General features: G+C 35.4%; 1 protein-coding gene across 3 annotated transcripts in view; it reads left to right on the plus strand.

Annotated features, from left to right (window-relative positions):
- The window catches only part of SRFBP1 (serum response factor binding protein 1), a 64245-nt gene that overhangs the window by 34204 nt on the left and 8159 nt on the right, over nucleotides 1-21882 (plus strand). For all 3 annotated transcript variants that reach the window (XM_077753028.1, XM_077753030.1, XM_077753029.1), the window contains one exon: nucleotides 12014-12085. In XM_077753028.1, coding sequence (XP_077609154.1) covers nucleotides 12014-12085 — 72 coding nt within the window. The remainder of the gene's footprint in view (nucleotides 1-12013; nucleotides 12086-21882) is intronic.

Raw genomic sequence — 21882 nt, forward strand, 5'->3', positions numbered from 1 at the left:
GTGGGTTTTGTGGGGTTTTTTTTTTTTTTGTCTTTTGTTTTAGAAAAATAAGAAGTAGTAAACTTGAATGAAAGACATAGTTCTCAAATGTACTGTCTGCCGTAGTTCCTGGACAGGGGCAGTGTGTGCTGGCAAGTCTGGGCTCTGCTGTACCCAGTAGTGAGATGATAAAGGTATTTCTTTAGCAATTCATAGTACCTACCAAGCAAGGCTAGCTTAAGTCAGTGTTTTTGAGCATTCACCACCTGCCATGTGATTTTCTAGGTTCCTATGAACCTGTGGGAGGGGAAATTTACGCAAAGTTTCCTAATCTTTTATAATCTCTTTTTTGGGAGAATTGAGGAAGGCAACATAATTTTTTCTTCCAAGTTTTTATTTAAATTCCAGTTAATATACTGTGTAATATTAGTTTCAGGTTTAGAATCTAGTGATTCAACACTTATATACAATGCCTGGTGTACCTCACGACAAGTGCCCTCCTTAATCCCCATCACCTGTTTCACCCATCCACTCCCCTATTATAAATAACCATCAGTTTGTTCTCTATAGTTAAGGGTTGGTATCTTAGTCTTCATCTCTTTCCCCCCGCCACCACCATGTTTGCTTGTTTGGTTTCCTAAATTCCACATATGAGTGAAATCATATGGTATTTGTCTTTCTCTGACTGACTTTGTTTAGCATAATACTCTCTAGCTCCACCCATGTTGTTGCAAATGGCAAACTTTCATTTTTTTTCATGAATGAGTAATACTCCATTGTGTATATATACCACATCTTCTTTATCCATTCATCAGTCATTGAACATTTGGGCTCTCTCCGTAATTTGGCTGTTGTTGATAATGCTGCTATAAACATCAGGATACATGTATCCCTTTGAGTCAGTGTTTTTGTATCCTTTGGATAAAAACCTAGTAGTGCAATTGCTGGATCAAAAGGCAATAGGTATTTTAACTTTTTGAGGAATCTCCATATTGTTTGCCACAGTGGCTGCACCAGTTTGCATTCTCACAAGCAGTGTAAAAGGGTTCCCCTTTCTCCACATCCTTGCCAATACATGTTGTTTCCTGTGTTGTTCATTTTATCCATTCTGACAGGTGTAAGGTGATATTGTAGTTTTGATTTGTATCTCCCTGATGGTGAGTGATGTTGAGCATCTTTTCATGTGTCTGTTATCTAAGGGAAGACAACGTATTCATTATTTATCATGCTAATAGATAATACGCAATGGGAAAACCTGAGTAAAGTAGGAAGGATTAGGAGAGATGATGTGAAGTAGCAGTTTGATATATGAGTCTAAAGTGCAGAAGAGGGATTTGGATTAGAGATAGTGACTTTGGGGAGTTGACATTTATGTGAAATTTCAAGTCAGGAGACTGGATGAAATTACTAAGTACTAGATACTAGTGAATTAAAAATTAGCAAGCACAGAATCCTAGTCCACTCTGAAGCCAGAGAGGAGAGGGGAGCTAGCAAAGGAGACTAAGATAGAACAGCCTAGAGTATGAGTCCTGTAAGTCAAATGAAATCAAGGAGGAGGAGGAATTAACTTGTTAAAAGCTGATGATTGTCAAGTAGGGAAAGAGATGCTGCTGATATGCCGAGTAAGAGGAGTACGGAGATCTGCTCGTGAGATGGAGGTCATTGGTGACTTTCACAAGAATATGAGTGATGGTATAATTGGGGGCAGAAGCCTACTTGCAGTAGATTTAAAATAAAATAAAGTGCATTTGGAGATAACTAGAATTACCGTTATACAGTTAACTAAAGACCAGATTTCCCCAGGATTCTTCTGATAATCACCACTTGTCTCAGTTTAATTTTTAATATGGCATCATGTCACTTCCAAATGGGTCCTGGCTTGAACAAGAAATTATGTGGTCAGTGGGTTTATGATCTGTTGCTGTCAATGTCTTTTTTGACACCCAAATTTGACCAGTAGTATCCCTTCTAAGCTGGCTACATGACTTTTTGAGAGAATCCGATTAGTTCTTCCTTTTCTGGCATAACAAAATGTTTTAAGGATTAATTTCCTCTTTTAGATCTGTAATCAGTCCTTTCTCTATGAAGCCCTGCTTCGTTTCAGTGGCATTTAGAAACCAAGAGTTGAAACATGGATAGATTTTAATTGGGGACCGAGGGAGTGTAAAAGGTAAGTGACCAATGAGAAAAAAGACAAATAAAATTGAAAAAGCAGACAGTTTACTAAAGATACTGATGCTGGAGGAGATAAAATTTACCTAGGAGATGTTATGTAAACCTAGATGGCATATGAGACCCTTAATAGTATATAATGATATTAAAACAGAAAGATACATGGAGACCAGGTAATGAAAGCATTTGAACATAAGACTCCATGTCTTTGTCTCTGTTCTTTATTCAGGATGTTGACACAGTGGGCTGTGGAGTTGCTGCTCATGGAGGCAGGAACCCCAGTTAGGCTGTTACAGTCCACACAATCCATAGTGAAATCCTGAACCTATGAGTAGTCAAAAAGAGGGAACCAAATTCAACAGAATTACAGGAGAGAAAGCAAAAGGCGGGGAGGGTAGGAACATAACAGGAGCATGACGAAGAGGCCCGCAGTGTCAGATTACTCTGAGCTGTCTCATCTGAGCAGCAGAGGCTGGAGATGCCATTAATTGCAGTAGGGAACACAGGAATAGGTGAAGGGGGAAGACAGAGATATTTTATTTGGAAAAATCCTTTGGCAATATGATGACAGAGTATACCGTATTGAAGTTCCATCTGGTAGAAATGTATTTAGGAAACAGTAGGACAATATTTAGGAACAGAGTTTTTTGTTGTCACTGGAGGGTTACCATAATGAGATTTCCATCTGGAAAAGCATGAAGATTTGGATGTCAGTAGCTCTCTCACAGGTTATTTCAGAGCCTCTTTCAGAGAAATGCATTTCTTGCCTCATTTCCAAATAGAAAAAAAAATCTCTAAGAATTCAGACTTCTCTTGTCTCCCTTTAATTCCTTGTGTCCAGTAGTAGCCCCTCATAAGCTAAACATACTCCAGTTGTAATCACATTTGGGAAAATACAAACATCTTTTATATTTTATTAAGTTAAAAGCCCAACTTTAATGAGAATTAAAGATGTCAGCATGGTTACTGCCCCCAAGTTATTTATTGTCTTGACTCAGTCTCCCTCCCCACAGCCTGATACAGAGGAGTTTGAATGCAAACATACTTTTTCTCTGGAATGAGAGACAACACTACACTGGTTATCTAGTTTTGAGTCAGTTTACTCTGTACTCTGTAGAGAGGAAAGACAAGGAGATAGGCACAAAATCAAAACTGGGATTACCTGAATCCAATTAGATTTGCTATTTTGCATGTAAGCAAAGCAGTAGCATCCAGCATAGTGTGGAATAAGGGAACTGGAATGTTCTGGTGAATTTTATTATTAGTGGATGACTACTTTTAATGTAGGAAACTTGAGCAACTTTAGTTGAATGTGATGAGGAAAGAATGAAAACAATTTCTAATTTATCACCACTGACAGGTTATGCAAAAAGGAAACTGGGGTTCCAGGCTTAGCCCTGTTGTAACTCCTTGAATGGATCTCTTAAACTTTCTTGGGTTATCATTTCCTTTTAGACTCATTGATTCACTAGGATTCATAATACTCAAGAGAAGCTTTTATGCTCACAGTAACAGATTGTTACTGTCCAAGGATACCAATTAAAATCAGCAAAAGGAAAAGGCACATGAGTGGAAAGTCCAGAAGACACCAGGCATAAGCTGGCAGCTTCCACCCTCTCCCAGTGTAGTCACATGGACACATGCCCAGCAATGATGTGTGACAACACTTGCAGAGAGTTGCCAACTGGGAAAACACACTTGAGTCGTGGTGCCCAAATTCTTTATTGGGAGCCAGTCACGTAGGCATGAATTAATCTACATGGCTGTCCTCCTCAGGGTTTAGCATGACGGCTAAGACTTAAGCCTCCCAGAGCAAAGACATAGCCACCATCAATCACACTGTTAGCATGAACTGTCTGATCACATTGGTCCCCTGTGTTCCAAGGACTCTGGACTCATCCCCAGGAGGTAGTCAGTGGCCAGTGCTGAGGATAAACCTTTCTCAGTTATATGAAGTTTGAGCATCCCAGTCTTGCTGAGTTAACCTTTCCTTCATGGGGGTAGAATTGTTCATTAGCTTAAGTCCCTCATACTTCCAGTGTTTTAATGAATGGATTACTAACTACTCTCATATAAATCGTACAGAATTTAATGCTTTATTTAATCTTTAAAATGAATTGGATAATTCTATTTGAAAGCTTAAATAAAAGAAATGATACTGATTCTAGAAAATAAAGCCAGATTGAATGTCTAACAGTAAAAGAAGGTGTGTCTTATAAAAGCCAACACAGAGCCCTGCTCACCTGATGAATAAACTCCCAAGATTTTCAAACTTTAGTAATTTTAAGGAAATTTAAGAAAAGAAACTACCTAAGCCCAGTTTCAGAAGCTAAGTTTAGTTAGCATTTGATAAGTACCTTATAGATAATTTTTATTTCTTTGCATTATTGATTAAATACCTTTTTTTTAAATGAAATCCCTTTATAGGACTTCTGTACTGTTGAGTAAAATTGCTCAGGTTTTGTATGTCTAATTTAGCTTGAGTCTTTCTTGCACTCATTTAAAGTTGAATAGTGCCATCTTCCATTAGCATCTTTACTCTATAACTCTGGTATCTTCATTTTCCCATTATTTATCCTTCATCCGTAGTTTTCTAGTTAAGAATGTTTTTTTTTTTTGTCACTTAATATGTTTGGCCATACTTATTTGATTCAGAAATGTTCAAAACTTTATTTTCCTAAACTGAAATATATCTAGGTATTTTTCCCCAAGTCTGTAGTGTATGAGTTTCTTACAAAATTAGCAAATTACCATGTGGAATAATGCATTTTGTTTTCCTTTTGAAATCATAGAATATTTGAGATCATTATATTCAATTTAAAATAGAGAAAAACCTTTTTAAAATTTAAGAAAAATACTTTCATCTGTAGAAAGGCTTTGGAATTAATTTTGTATGAAAGAAAACTAAGTCTTCCTGTCTGGTTAGTCATTTTATGTAGATTAACCATAGTCTAGAAATGTCATAGTGCAAAATTGTCATACCAGCCCGAAACTGGTGTTTTTTCTTCCACATTTCTAATGAATATTTTCTTAACCATGTTCATGTGTGGTGCGTGAGGGAACCAAATAACCTTTCAACACCAAGTACATATAAAATGTCCTTGGAATAAATTACTCAGCTGCTACATAAAATATCTGTTGCTGGGTCTAAAAATGGATCTTAGTTTTGCAGTTGGCATGAAGTCTTTTCTCAGAAAGAATATAAATCTTTTAGCTGGCACCTGCCTGGATTATTAGCTGACGTGGTTTCCCACCCATTCATAATATGATGTGTACGTTTCAGTGAGTCCCCAAGTAATATTTTACCTTCTCCCATTCTCCCAGTATTTGTTCTCCTCACCTTTGCTTCATAAAGAAAAAGCCCACTAAAACTTTATTGGCAAATCCTGAATTTGCCATTTTTATTGATGAGAGACTTTACTGACCTCATTTAGATTTTCTCTTTTCTCATTAACAAATAGGCATATTAAGTTTCTTTACTCTGGTCCAGTCCTTTCAACAAACATCTTATACTGGGATCTAGTAGGCAAAGGTGAAGACCTTTCTTACCCTTGATGAACCTTACGTTCTGTGCTTTTCATTCCATTTTTTATATCAAGAAAATGGAAGGCAGAGGTTAATAGAAGCATAACTTATTCTGTGACTGTTTTATATAATGCATAAAACCGTTTCGTTTGGGCTAGATAGCTTACTACCTGACCATGTTCAAGTTTTCTTCCTTCCCATGTACTTGAAGCATAACTGTTCCCAACAAGCTGGTTAGAATGTACTTTCACTTCTGAATAGTTAGCCAGAAAGCTGGAACTATGGCAACTCTTTATTGTTCAAGCCTCTAAATACCATTTGTACTTTCAGAGCTCTCTACTTTTTTACTAAATTAAGGCTTTTTGGAGTTTTATCCACAAACCTTGCAATTTCACTTGCTTTTCAAACTCTTGTGGGGAGCCATTCATTTATAACAAAGAAAGTAGATGTATTGTCAGGTAAGATACACCACAGCTGAAAATCCTATAGATTACCCATTATCCTAAGCATTCTCTGAAAATTGTGAATTACTTCAGAATTGAAAAAGAAAAAATCAATTCCCAGTATTCCTGACAGTTTAAATCAATGATCTAGTGGACTTTAGTGAAATTTGCTATAGCAACTGGTTTTCAGTATCTATTTGAAGTGTAATTTATTCTTAAAATATGACAAACTGTATTGCCAGCTTATAACTTATTTAGTTTTTCATTCAGTCCAAGAAAAATGAGAATGTTGTTTAAAACTTCTCTCTTTAAAGGTATATTAAAGGTGCTCCTGAGTGGCTCAGTCAATTGGGCGTTAGACTCTTGATTTCTGCTCAGGTCGTCATCTCAGGGTTCATGGTTTCTAGCCCTATGTTGGGCTCTGAGCTCCCAGCATCAAGCCTCTTTGGAATTCTCTGTCTTCCTCTCTCTCTCTGCTCCCTCCCTGCTTGCACTCTGTCTCCTTCTCTCTCTCTCTCTCTCTCCCTCAAAGTAAATAAACAGTTTTAATAAATAACTAACTAACTAAATAAATAAATAAATANGTGCTCCCTCCCTGCTTGCACTCTGTCTCCTTCTCTCTCTCTCTCAAAGTAAATAAAAATAACTAACTAACTAAATAAATAAATAAATAAATAAAAGTATGTTAGGTACTCTGAATCAGAATACATAAATCTAGAATTTAGAGCAATAAGAGGCAGTTTGTGAGTTTTGAAAGTTTAGCATAAACTTCCGAAGTAGACTCCAGCAGACTCTTAGAAGGATGCAAAAAGCCTATGGGTTAAATTTCCTCTTATCCTGAAGGGAATACTAACATTTGTGGCACTGTCTATCCATTTGTGATAATACATCAAAAGGAGTCTTACTCTAAAAGCCAATACCTGTTCTCTGATGAATAAGTGTATAGGGAGGGAAGGATAACTTCATAATATAGTATTTAATGCTGGTTTTGCATTGTCTAGAAAGACTTTGGATTCATTAGTTTCTCTTTGTCTACTTATGATAGCACTAAACCGAAATTTTAGCTTTGGTACAGGATTTCTACCCATATAGATTTGCTATTTAAACACCATTTAAAAGTTTTATAGGAGCTATAACTTAGGAGGTAGCATTTCCTATGCTGTTATGTGTTTACATTTAAAACTAAGGCAATAACCAACTTGGCTGCAAAATATTCAAGAGTGAGTGTTGTCGTAAGGAGAGGTTAAGCCATCCATATGCATCTTAATTTTATTTTGGTAATTAATAATGTGATAACGTAATATAAACATTTTAATTCTGGGCATTGTTTATGGTACATAGTGCTTGTGCAAATAATACAGTGTAACGAATTACTTTGTAATATGAAGATTGGTAGCAGATAGAAAGTATATTAGTTTCCTAGTGCTACCTTTCCAATTATCACCAATTTAATGGCTTAAAACAACAAGGATATTTTATCCTAGAGTTCTAGAAGTCAGAAGTCTTAAAACCAGGATGTTAGCAGGGCTGTATGCCTTATGGAGACTCTAAAGGAAAATCATTTTGCTACCATCTTCAAGGCATGTTTGGAAGCCATTCAACTTAGGACAGAATGTGTAAATAATAGGTGCTTATGTTGTAAAAGTAGGGGGTTATTATAACCCTATTTGTGTTTACAGGTTGTACCATCAGAGGTACAAATGTAAACAGTTTTCCTTCTTCAATCTGAGAATATGCTCCCCACTTACTAGCTAATTTTTGAAGGTATTATATTCTCAAATTGCTCCTTTAGTTTTGATTGCGGCATTTACTTTGTTAAGTTTACTGTCTACTATGTGTCTGGGGCCTTTGATATTTTTCAGAAACAATGGATGAGATAAAAAGCAGGCACTCTGGTTCTTGCTGTTTGGGTAATAAGCTGCCCTTTGCGTATGGCCCAGGAGTTTTGTGTCTTCTGCTGGCATCCATTAGACTCTGTCAGGCTAACTTGTTAACTTTCAAGTAGGGTAAAATCTCAGATCTTTCACAGATCTTGAAAGTGGCTGTTGCTTATAATTAGCTCAAGAAATGGCCAATCTCTTTTAGTGGCACATGTTTCTTTAAATGTATTCAGCGTCATTAAATTCAGATCACCTTCAGTCTGTACTTCTCTTTTAAGTGTATTCTCTTATCTTGAACCTTCATAACATTTTCCCTGTAGTACTGAAAAACCACGGAAGTTGCCAAAATTAACCTACTGGAGTTCCTCAACACCTCACATTTATTAAAAATCATATCTATTTTTTTGTGTGTTGAAAGGTACATTAAACACAACTTATAGGAATCATTACCACTTCACTTAAAACTAGAAGGTTCTTTTTTTTTTTTTTAAATATTTTTATTTATTTATAGGAGAGAGAGAGAGAGACAGCATGAGCAGGGGAGGGTCAGAGAGAGAGGGAGACACAGACTCTGAAATAGGCTCCAGGCTCCGAGCTGGCAGTCAGCACAGAGCCCGACGCGGGGCTCGATCCCACAACCACGAGATCATAACCTAAACGAAAGTCGGACGCTTAACCAACTAAGCCACCAACCTAAGCGAAAGTCGGACGCTTAACCAACTAAGCCACCCAGGCGCCCCAAAACTAGAAGGTTCTTATAAACCAGAAGTTTCTGATGATGTTCAAATAGTCATATGATATTGGGAACCATGAAATACAGTTTACTTTTGTGTTAGTTTTCACATGAATGGTTTTAATATGAAGATCTTTTTGGATTCCATCATAGTGGCAGTAAAACAGGTAATGATCTAGTAAAAGCACTAATTAATTAATTAATTATAGGACTTTGGACAGATCACATGATTTAATGGAGTTGTCTTTTTCCAACAAAGATCATTCAAGTTCCTTTTAGTTGAGCATTTGTTCATTTATTTTTTTTTAACTTATTTTTATTTACACAGTTGTTTTAAAAATAAAAACCACTTTCGGAGCACCTGCATGGCTCGTTTGGTTAAGTGTCTGACTTCGGCTCAGGTCACAATCTCGTGGTTCATCAGTTCAAGCCCCACGTCAGGCTCCACACTGATATTGAGGAACCTGCATGGGATTTTCTCTCTCTCTCTCTCTCTCTCTCTCTGTCCCGTGCTCACTCGCTCACTCATGCCCTCTCTTGCAAATAAATAAATATTTGAAAAAGATCCAGGAATCCTAATTTCATTAAAAAATAAGAATAAAAACCACTTTAGCTGTGTCCCATAAACTCCGAAATACAGCATTTCCTCATTAATTTTCAGAAACCCTGAAATTTCCCTTTATCAAAAGTTGTTTGAGGTTTTTGTTGTTTTTTAAAAAGTTCCTGGTAGAAGAGCGTTTTTGTTTGTAGGTTGGTTTTCTTTAATTCCTACGTTTTCATTGTGATCAGGGGGTACTGTTTATAATATTTTGCTTGATAATATTTACTTTGACTTAATATTTGATCAGTCTTTTCATGTTCCATGTATGCTTGAGGACAAGGTATAATTTGTATTATTAGAGAATAATGTTCAAAATAAATCTGTAAGACAGATATACCTTATTAGCTTAATACTTTCAACGCTTCCCCCCCATTTTGATCTTTCTTTAATAGAGTGTTGTGTGAAAGTCTTCTGTTAGTAACAGATTTCTGTTTCTTCATATGCTGTAGTTTTGTCTTGTTTCATTTTTTTCTTAATTATTCTTCATCATCAGATGAATGATCTCAGCTCCTGATTTCTGATTTTTTTGTTTGCCTCATACGTCTTTGCAAATTCCTTTATTTTTAGCATTTTTGATTCACTGTTTTGTGTGTCTCCTATATATGGCTTAGACTTAGGTTTTGTTTTTTGATCTAGTCTGGACATCTTTTTCTCTTTAGTAGGTACATTAAACTAATTCACATTAAAGTATACTCCTTATGTTTGCTCTCAACTCTGTCACATTATTTTACATTCTAATTATTGGGTATTCTATGTTGTATCTGTCTAGGTGTCTCTTTTTGCAATTTTTAAGAGGTTTTTGGTATTTAGAAAGATATATTTTTGTTCCATGGTTTATCTTTGTATTTACATATTTTATAGCATCCTTACTTTCCCTTTTCTTATGTAATATTTTTCTTTCCAGTCCATTTTAAGCCTTGTCCTTTGACTCCCGCCTCTTACCTAAACAGTAGTCAGTGTACTCACTCTCCCTTTCTCCTATTTTTTCAAGCATTTTTATTTTACTTAGAGTATATCAAGTGTACCTTCAATTCTTTATCCTGTGTCCCCATATTTGTTTTCATTCTAGCTCGGCAAATAGATACTCATCATCAGTTCTTTTACCAGAGTTATATCTTACTGGCCAACGCTTCTCCTCTGGAAGATTCCTCTGCAGAGGCAGATGTGTGCAATGTTCTCTGAATTTTTGCAGGTCCAGAACTTTTTTTCTGTAGACTTGATAGTTGTGGAGCAGCTTGACTAGGTATAAAATTCTTGACTTGTACCTGCTTACCTTGAAAATGCTGCTCTGAATTTGCTTTGTATATTATTCTTGATGTCTTGATAACAGCCTTATTTTCTTACTCTTAGAACCAAATTGTTATTTTAGCCTCCAGGCTCTGAAGATTTTTTTTCTTTGTCTTTAATGTGTAATAGTTTTACAAAGATTGGTTGCATTATTGGTCATTGCAGCTCATTTTAGTTTTTCTGTCTTTGCTTGTTTTCTCAGAAAGATTTTTAGAATTATAGTCTTAAGTATTGGGAGTTTTTTCATTGTTTTGTTTTTCATCTTCAGGGACCTCAGTTACAGGTATGTGGGGTCCTCCTCTGCTGTTTTCTTTATCTCATTTTCATTTTCTTGGTAGTTTTCTTGAGTTTCTTCAAAAAATTTTTTTAATGTTTATTTATTTTTGAGACTGGGAAAGCGTGAGAAGAATGAAACAAATATGGATAAACATTTACCCTGTCATTAAATGATAAAGCTAACTCACAGAATCCTATAGTCCTATTTTTATTTAAAATATAATTTAAATCATTTTCATGTAATAGTACCTTTACAATTTTTACCATGTCACATGCATATCTACCTCACTGTCGCTCAGTGTGTTTTAAAACCAACTGGCAGATTTTTTATTTAGCTGTCTTCTCAACAATATTATGAAAAAATATGCAAATGTTCACTGTATTTTTCCTGCACAATAGAATAGCATTTAAGACAGTTTAATAACTATTAAGAGAAATTTCATTTTTTGTATGCTCTAACATCACCCTTCATTCCTTCGTGAATTGTATATCAAACTTAAATTCTCTTCAAGAAACCTGTAGAAGAGTGTATAATAAAATTGTAACCATGTAAACAGTGGTAGTAATTTTACTTTTTTCTCTACTTTTCTCTTTTTCAATTTTCTAAAATAAATCGTAATTCCTTGCATAATATAAAAGTATTGTGTAGCTTAGATTTTTAATCAATAATTAAAATTAAGTATTTCTCTAGAAATTTTACATTTTGATATGAAATGATATAATTGCAGTTATCCTGAAATGTTATTGAAATAAGTAATAATAATTCTTGAACCTTGAAATCTTAAATTAACAGTTTGAATTCTTTTAATCTGATTTCAGTTAAAGAACTTTTATTATGCTGGAGATTTCTTGGCACATTGAATTTTCTGGCTTCGTTGGAATCTGAGTGTAATTGTCTTAAGAGGATTAGCTCTTAAATTCCTGTTTCTGTGGTTTTTCACAGTATGATAATTTATTACTGGATAGAAGTTATTCTCGTCTAAAAACTAAGAACTTATTTCATATCAGATTTCTTAAAAGCAAACATGGGAAGGAATGTACCTACCTCATAATAATTAATAATGAATGATGCTTTAAACTTAGACTCATAGCTAAAATTATTTTCCTTTTTTTACAGGAATTGAAACCTGATACAGTAACTAAATCTGCTCTCAGTGATGATATCAACTTTGAAAAAATCTGCAAAAAGGTATATCTACAATGGATTGTCTTTCTTTTAAGACAAGTTCCTTATTTATATGGTTGGCTTTCTTTTTCTTGTCATCCTTTTCCTTGAAGAGAAAACTTACCAACAAGCTGGTTACCACTGTGAGTGTGTGATGATTTTTCCCCACTTGAGCTCCAATATTGCCACTAAAAAAATATTTTATGGTAATTTATGAATATTGCTTTGCTTGTAACATCACACCTTCAAAGTCCTTAAAGGTACGTTGAACTTGAAATGTGGCATTTATGTGTGAGACAGTAATTAGTCTGTTATTACTAACGAGTACAAAGAGTATTTTTATTTTTTTCCAAGTAATTTTTATGACTGTCTTATTTAATCATTATATTTACTGCTCTGTGAAAGATTATTTTTACCCCCTTTTTTACAATGAGGAAACAGGAGATCCGAAAGCATGATGTGAGCTGAGTCAAGTAGACCACTGTTAGGTGGCACAGTTAGGACTGAGGACCACTTCTTCTGCCCTATCCCTTCCTATTTCCCCTTTTGCATTTCCACTCACTCTGGGATCTACATAAGAGAGTTCCAACCCGAAAACAGATTTTGGAGTCACAGATGTTTCTGTGTTTTTCTGTTCTCACTTTCATTGGCCTTTGCTCTAACCCATATTGTTTCTTGTTTCATGCATTTGGGTTCATTTTGCTCTTGTTTTAGTTTCTTAATATGGAAACTTCAGGTACTGATTTCAGACCTTTCCTCTTCTGTAACCGAAGCACTTAGTGCTCTAGAGTTACCTCTAAGCACTCCTTTACCTGCACCCTTAAATTTGGTATGTGTATACTCGTCTTTCTGGAATTCAAAATGTTTTAATTTTCCTTCAAAACTTCATCCTTGACCAGTGGCTTAATTTGAAGTATGCTGTTTAGGGGCGCCTGGGTGGCTTAGTCGGTTAAGCGTCTGACTTTCGCTTAGGTCATGATCTCATGGTTCGTGGGTTTGAGCCCCGCGTCGGGCTCTGTGCTGACTGCCAGCTCGGAGCCTGGAGCCTGTTTTAGTCTGTGACTCCCTCTCTCTCTGACCCTCCCCTGCTCACGCTGTCTCTCTCTCTCTCTCTCTCCTAGAAATAAATAAAACATTAAAAAAAAAAAAAGTTTTTTTTGAAGTATGCTGTTTAATTTCTGAGCAGTTAGGGGATCTTCTGGGTATCCTTTCATTATTGTTTCCTTCATGATCTGTGAGCACACTTTTCTATGATTTTGTGTGTGTGTGTTATGGCCCAGGACATGGCTTATCTTGGTGAATATTTCATGTGCACTTGAAAACGGTATGTTTTCTCTTAGGATCAGTGTCCTAAAAATGTCAAGTAGGTCACATTAGTTGTTGATGTTCTTCGATTGATTCATATCTTTACTGATAATTCTGCCTACTTGTTTTATTGATTACCAGGAAACACGTGTTGGAATCCTCAACTGTAAGTGTCACTTTGCCCACTGAATTCTCTACAGTTGTTATGAGACATGTTAAATTTTAAAGCATTTTTAAAAAATGTTTGTTTATTTTGAGAGAGAGACAGTGCACACACAATGTGGGCAGTGACACACAGAGAGAGAGAGAGAGAGAGGGAGAGAGAGAGAGAGAGAGAGAGAGAGAGAGAGAGAGAGAATCCCAAGCGGACTGCATGTTCAGGATAGAGCACCACAGTGGGCTTGACTCCATGACATGAGATCACGGCCTAAGCCAAAATCAAGAGCCAGACTGAGCCACCAAGTCACCCCTGAATTTTAAAGCATTTTAAGATGGTCAGAACATAAAAAGGTTTTCTTTGAAGGGAGGAAGAATTTGTTGTTGTCATCATTGTCTTTATGAGGAAAGCAACATTAAAAAAAAAACAACACTCAAGTCTTAAACATGATTTTACAACAGGCTTTTTATTTTGTAGTAGCACAATTTTAATAGTAAATATTCTTATTTCATAGGACTTTTTTCATGAAAAGAGAAAAAATGTAATCCTGTGATGGTTTTAAACTGTAGTTTGGTCTGTATCTCAGACATAATAATGACATACATGTTAAATAGAATAGTGTTAACTAAAAAAAATTATAGGATGTAGTTTTGTTTTCTCTTGAGAGTTTAAAAAAAGTAATCATTTAAGATTTACCAAAATAAATTTTTGAACTTTCTGAATGCTAAATTCTAGAAGTATTTCATTACTGTTTCAATTATGATGAGAATAAAAAGAAGTTTATTTGTGGTACCCTAATAATAATATCTCCATTTAAACTCTTAACAGTAAAACTTGGCAGTATTTATAACTTAACTTGAACTTGAAAATACCCAGAATAAAAAAATCCTGTGTTTGTGGGTTTTTTGTTTTTTTTTTAAATTAAATCTAGTTCCTAAGTGGTTTATTTTCACTTTGGAAAGTTAATATTAGTTAGTATATGTGTAATGTACAGAAAATCAGTTTTTTAGGGGTTCCTGGGTGGCTCAGTCAAGTGTCCGATTCTTAATTTTGGCTAGGTCATGATCTCATGGTTTGTTGGATCGAGTCCCACATCAGGCTCTGCTCTGACAGCATGGAGCCTCTTGAGATTCTCTCTTTCCCTGTCTCTCTGCCCCTCCCCTCCTTATGCATGTGTGCCTGCTCTCTCAAATAAATAAACATTTTTTTAAAAAAGCAACTCTGTTTTTTATAGTATATCTTCTTCCATGTACAACCCTTCATTCAACTTTCCATTGTGTGAAATGTCATTTGTCCAAAAAATGGGGACACAAATGTCTATATTAGCTTATCATTGTTACTTTGTATAAGTAAGTTCATTTGCACAGGACAAGATTTGTAGTCATGAGACTTTTAATAGCAATTTAGGTAAAAAGTTGAGGATCTTACTGTCAAGGGTCAAGTGAAACCTGGTTACATATGTGCCCTGTTTGTACCTTCCTCCAAACAAAAGGAAGGGAGGAAAGGAAGGTAGAGAGGGAGGGAGGGAAAGTATTTTTATTTCATCAAAGCTCTTGATGGAATCCTGCAGGGATTTAAAGCCCATGGAGACTGCCCTGCTTAAGCCATTTCACATTCCTCCCAAGCTATTTGATTTCACCTGTTTTGTTAGTATTTTATTTCATTTGTGATATTCTTCCATTGGATTCGGGTTCTTGTGTATGGAAATGTGTTGGGTTTCTAAAAACTGCGGCAGACAGCAGTGTTGTGGAGAGAGGACTGTGTTGTGGAGAGAGGAACACACATGAAGTGTGTTCCACAGAGCTCTGCACATGTGAGGCTGTCTGACGAGCAGAGCAGAACAGACTAATTTGTGTCATATCTTACAGCTTGCACAGGTCTTCCATGTACAGGCTTACCTCCATTGATCTTACCACAGTGATCTCAGGTAGAAAGCATTCACGGGTGTATATGTGCACACAGGTGGGGGGTGGGGGGGGGATTTAGTGTCTTCGTTTTTCAAATGCGGAAAATGGGTAGAAGAGTTCAGTAGGCAGTTAATATGTATATGATGAAGTTTTAAAGCTAGAGAGTTGAAGGATGAGAATTCTGACATTTCCAGACAGCTGGGGCCAGAATTTCAGGAGCTTCTCGATTCAAAACATCTGTTGCTTGCAAAGCAATCAGCTGGGCTGTATGGAATATAGGAAGGGAATAGGAGGCACAGTATTTTCTAGAGGAATATGTCATCTTCTGGGGAGTAAAAAATAAGTGATAGTAAACAACCACAGGGTAAGGACAAGCAAGTTAATACTGTTAACATCTACCAGTTGCCTGACTCATGAGATGCTTTCTATATGTCAGTTTTCTCTGGTAAGTTGATAATAATTCTATGTAACAAATGAGACAAATGGGTCCAGAAAGGTAAAAAATATACCTATAGTCATTAGCAGATGACAGGTCCAAGGTCTAAACCCTGGTCCCTGCCTACAAAACAGAAGTTTAGGAGAAGATGCTGGAATGGATCCCATATCTTTCAGACTTTAGTTTAGAATCATGGCGTCCTAGGTTTTATGTGAACTGAACAAATGTGGAAAGGTCTCCCGTTGCCTTAAATGTGGCGTCAAGCATTAGGTAGACACAGTTCTTCTGATCCAACTGAATGGACTGGTTCTTATTACCTCCCTAGATATTTTTAATAAATACAAACATTAATATATCTTTAGGTAAAACCTAGAATTGAAATTAAGTTTAATACCAAAAACATTGCTACTAGCGTTCTACCTCTATCAGTTCATTAGGAGTCCATTTGTTTTAGGCAACATTTCACAGAAATGAACAGTGCATGTAAGAGAGCTTTTTCATTTTTAGACTCTTGTTTATATTTACATGTACATTCTCAAAATTCCTTTCAGAATTGAACACCAAATGCTTGTGTTCATAATAAATAGCCGTGTGCCAAAATAAAATTTTTCCATAAAGAGATGAGGTGTTTTCCCTTTTTTTATGTAATTTATTTGAAATGGAAGAAACTGGAGGTGTGTGAAAACCACAGTTTCCTGAGAATTTTCCATGGCAAATGTTGTGTCAGTGTTAAATAAGGAAACCTGTGGTTCCTTCACACATCCTCTAATATTGTAAAGACCTTTTTCATGCAGGTGTAAAAACTGCTCATAGAGGATTCTTAGCCTTTTATGCTTCAAACTAAGTTTATTTAAATTTAAAGTATGTGACTGGATTTCTTCTATAAACCACCATAACATTTTTCATCTCTCAAAGGAAGTGTGTCACATTTCGTTATTGGTACATTTGTCTTAACCTTGAAACTAGAGCAAGATTGTGAGCCTCAGAAGATGATGTTGGGGTCCTGAATGTATAAGTCTGTGCCTTCACGTCTTGAGGTGTGTTGTTATAAATATCAGTAAATAGAAAAAGGGAACAAGTGAGGCAGAAAGGTGAGCAGTAACGAAATAAGGAGGGATAAAGGATTCGAAGAGTCTCCCGACAGCCTCTGCCCTGCTTGTTCTTGGGAGCTGTCACACTTAGCCCAGGGTCCTCGGCAGAATGTAAACATGGCAGCTTGCAGCGGCGACCCAGCGCACTGCCAGAGCCACGAACCTGCACCCTCTTAGTTCACAAGCCTCTTTGTTAATAATCATATTTGATTTCTTTCCAGAAAGCTTGGAGGAGGGGGCTTGGAGGGGAGTCACAGAATGAGAGAAAAGTTATCTCAAATAGTTTAGAAGAAAACTGATTGAGAATACTAGACTGAGTTCAGAAACCGGACTGTGAGTTTAGCTTCTTCCCAACTGGCTGGGTAATCTTGAAATTGAGTCAAGACTGTTAGTCTAATTATTGGATAAAATCATTGGTTTCTGTTCGCTTTACCTCTTGTTAAAATTTGAATTCAAAAAATGCATTGAATGAATTCAAATTGCTTTATTACGAATAAACTTAAACGCAAGTTTAAAATGTTAAATTTGGCATTGTTTACTTAGGAGAAATAAAATAAATGCTAATTTAAATGGTTGTCCTTTATAAAATGTGATCTTTTTAACTAAGACTTTTTAAAAATCAAACATTTTAAGAAATACATGTGTCACATTTTTTATTGGTCCAACTGAAATCCTTAGTATTTATAAAGCATGTGAATATGTATATGCCATTAACAGTTTTTCCATTTGCCTTTTTTCCCCATTAGAATTCTACTCCCCAAATTATAAGCTACTCAGGTTAGCAGATTAGTAACAGACCATCAAGAACAGGTATAAGTTAATAAAAACAATAGGTATCTAAATGTAAGGAACTTTGAAGGACTATATGTACCTTAAGGAGATCTGTACAATACATTCTTTTTACAAAGATTGCTGGTCAGCAAAGGGAAGAGGCTTAAATTTCTAGGAGTTTCTGCATTCTGACTACTGTTGCTTTGCCCATTAGTTGCATGACTTTAGACAGGTCGCTGACTCTCTCTGGCTCTGCTTTTGTGTTTTGTTTTTTGTATGTTTGTTGTGTTTTTTCATTTCTCTAATAAACTCTTCGAGATCAGACATTCTGGTAATGCATTTTCAGCACCTCCAAAATCCTTTTTGCATCAGATCTAAAAATGACAGGGCTGATCCTCTCAGTGTTGTGTTTGGTTTTGCCAGAAAAATGAAATGTTTTGTGCACCCTCACAGACTAAGCAAGATCTTTATGAAATTTCTACACTGTGTTATCTGTTGATGTTTAAGTATCTTAAATAGCTTTCACATTTTTTCAGATTTCAGTATAATAGGAGTAGTTTGTTCTCTAAGATATTTGGCAATGGTTTTGAGTAGCTGACCTTACCAGAATTTCCAGTTTATAAAAATTAGAAGCAGTAGAGATGTGTCAAAATGTATATTCACAGATATGACTATGCACAAAGTAGGTTTGTCACATAACTACAAGAGTGTTGTTGTTAAATAGATTTCCAGCTAAATGAATGAGAATTTGAGAAGCTGTTTTCTTTTCTTTTTGCCTAAAGATGCTGATATAGTAACTTGAAATATTTTAGTAGAAGATTTTGTATTTTTTGTTTCTAACTTTATTGTCATGTTTTGATTCTAGCTGTAACTGACATATAACAAACATTGTGTAAGTTTAAGTTATACAACTTGATGGTTTGATACACATATATATTGTGAAAGATTACCATAATAAGGTTAATTAACACATCTATCACCTTATATAAGTGCAATTTTTTGTGTGGTGAGAACATTTAAGATTTACTCTTAGAAACTTTCAAGTATATAATATTGTTATGTATAATCACATGGTGAGTATTAGCACTCTAGAACTTATTCATCTTTTAACTAGAAGTTTGTACCCTTTGACCAAAATCTCCCCATCCTCCACCACTAACACCAGTCTCTGGCAATAAGCATTCACTCTTCTGTGATTTTTCGGTAATTGTAAATTCCACATGTATGTGCTACTGTGCTTTATTTGCCTTTCTCTGTCTAATTTATTTCACTCATTGTAATGCTTACCAGGTTCATCCACGTTGTTGCAACTGGAAGAACTTTGCTCTTTCTCATGGCTAAGTAATATTCCATTGTGTATGTATATGTATATATACGTATGTATGTGTATGTGTCAGTATATGTATATATATGTGTATATATGTATGTATATGTACATATGTATACATATACATATGTATGTATGTATATACCCACCACATTTTCTTTATTCATTTCATTTATCAGTGGACTCTTAGCTGTGTCCATGTCTTGGCTATCGTGAAGAATACTGCAGTGAACACAGCATCTCTCTGAGATAGTGACTTCATTTGCTTCTATTTTTAATTTGTTTAGGAACCTCATCTGTTTTCCCTAGTGGCTGTACTAGTGTCATTCTCACCAACAATGTGCCAGGGTTCCCTTTCCTCCACATGCTCGCCAACACTTGTTAACTCTTGTTTTGTTGATACTAGCCATCCTGACAGGTGTGAGATGATCTCATTATGATTTTGATTTGCATTTCCCTAGAGATTAGTAATGTTGTGCTTCCTCTCATGTACCTGTTGGCCATTTCTTCTTTGGACAAATAGCTGTTTAAGTCCTCTGCCCATTTTGTAATCAGATTTTATTTTTACTTTTATTTTGTTTTATTTCTTTGTTTACTGTTGAGTTGTATGAGTTCCTTCCATATTTTGGTTTTTAGCCCCTTATCTGAGATATGGTTGGCAGATATTTTCTCCCATTCTGTAGATTGCCTTTTCACTTTGTTGATTGTTTCTTTTGTTTTGCAGCAAGTTTGTAGTTTGATGTTGCCCCACTAGTTTATTTTTGCTTTCATAGCTTGTGCTGTTGGTATCATATCCCAAAAGAGTCATTGCCACAACCATTGTTATTTTTTCCCTACGTGTTGTTCTAGGAGTTTTACAGTTTCAGTTCTCACATATAAATCTTCTTAGTCCAGTTTAAGTCAATTTCTGTGAGTGCTGTAAGATATGGGTCTCATTTTATTCTTTGGCATATGAATATCCAGTTTTTCCAATACCATTTATTTAAAAGACTGTCTTTTCTCCTATCATGTATTTTTGACTCCAGCAAATAGCACTGTATGATATGTGCATTTGTTTATTACTGGGTTCTCAGTTCTATTCCATTGGTCTGTGAGTCTGTTTTTATGTCAATACCATACTGTTTTTATTACTCTAGGTTTGTAATATAGTCTGAAATTAGGAAGCATAATGCCTCCAGCTTTGCTCTTCTTTCTCAAGATTGCTTTGGCTCTTCGGGGTCTTTTGTGATTCCATAGAAATTTTAGAAATATTTTTCTTATTTCTATGAAAAATGCCATTGGAATTTTGATAGGGATTGCGTTGAATTTATAGGTAGTTTTGGATACTGTGGGTATTTAAAAAATATTAGTTTTTCTAATCTGTAATTATGGAATATCTTTACAATTATTTGCATCCTCTTAGATTTCTGTCTTTAAAGTCTTAGACTTTTCAGTGTAAAGATCTTTCACTCCCTTTATTGTATTTGTCCCTAACATGTTATCATTTTTTTATGGTACTATTAAAAAGATTATTTCCTTATTTTCCTTTTAGCTATTTCATAGAAATGCAACTGATTTTTATACATTGCCTGGATAAGTCCTCCAAACACAGTAGACTTCAAACTGCCATCATCTTGCATTTACTAATGTACTCATACGTTTGTATGTATGTATTGTATAACCATTATATAACCAATGGTCCATTGGTTATTGGTCCATTAACAATGAATATTTAAAATAAAGGCATTTGACGCTGGCAGCTCTACTTGACACACTAGTGAAATGTATTCATTTGTTTTATGAGATGTATTCATCTGCATTTATTGAATGCAGTCTATTACCAGTTACTGACCTAAGCGCTATGTCTGTAACAATGAAGAAAACAAAGCCCTTGCCTTACAGATAGGAGAATGCCTCCGCTGGCATGCAGTGCTAAGTGATGTGAAGTAAATAGTTATGGCAAGTGTTAGTTTAGATAACATTGAGCACATACATGAATAATAGGAGATGATCGTCCATGTATATATTTGGGAGTAAACCATTCCAGGTAGAGAAGAGCTTACAGTAGAATAATCTGAGCATCAGAAGGCAGTAAAGCTTGAGGAAGAACAGATACAGGTATATCACGGTCTGGTTACCTTTTGAAAACTCACTGTGATGCTACATGGGAAGTCAGGTGTAGGGGAGCAAGTGACCAGGTTCGAAGATACTGTGTTGGTGCTGCAGGTGAGAGGTATAGATGAATTGCTCAAACTAAAGTTGTAAGAGCAGGAGTGATGAAATATATTACTCATTCTGAATATATTTTGCATTTGTAACTACAGGATTTGCTAAAGGAATAATTGTGAGCTGTGAAGGAAGGAGAAATGTGATAGAATTGTTGAAGTTTTAGTCCTGAACAACCAAAATTGAAATTACATATAATAAGATAGGAAAGACTGAAGAAGTAGGTTTGAGAAGGATATCAAAGAATTCTCTTTTAATATGCCAAGCAGGAGGTTCATATAGGAGTCTCAAGCTCAAGTTAGGGTAGTGGTTAGAAATTTGGAATTGTCAGCCTACAGATGATATTCAAAGAAAGCATCCCAAATCATTGCTTTTATAAATTCATAAATATATTAACTATTATATATAATCAGTTCCCATTAAGTCATCATCATGTGTCTATGAAGCGTTGCCTATTAGCCAAGCACTGTGGTAGAACATTCTGAGAATACAGTGTAGATATTAGACATTCAAAATACAGATACTTAACTTCAGATAATTATTATATCTCTATTAACTGGAATTTTAAACATTTCAATAGTTCTAAATATTATCACCCAGCTTAATACTAATACGTTATTTG

The sequence above is a fragment of the Crocuta crocuta genome, unplaced genomic scaffold, assembly GCF_008692635.1.
Source record: "Crocuta crocuta isolate KB4526 unplaced genomic scaffold, BGI_CrCroc_1.0 scaffold377, whole genome shotgun sequence".
Taxonomy (NCBI): domain Eukaryota; kingdom Metazoa; phylum Chordata; class Mammalia; order Carnivora; family Hyaenidae; genus Crocuta; species Crocuta crocuta.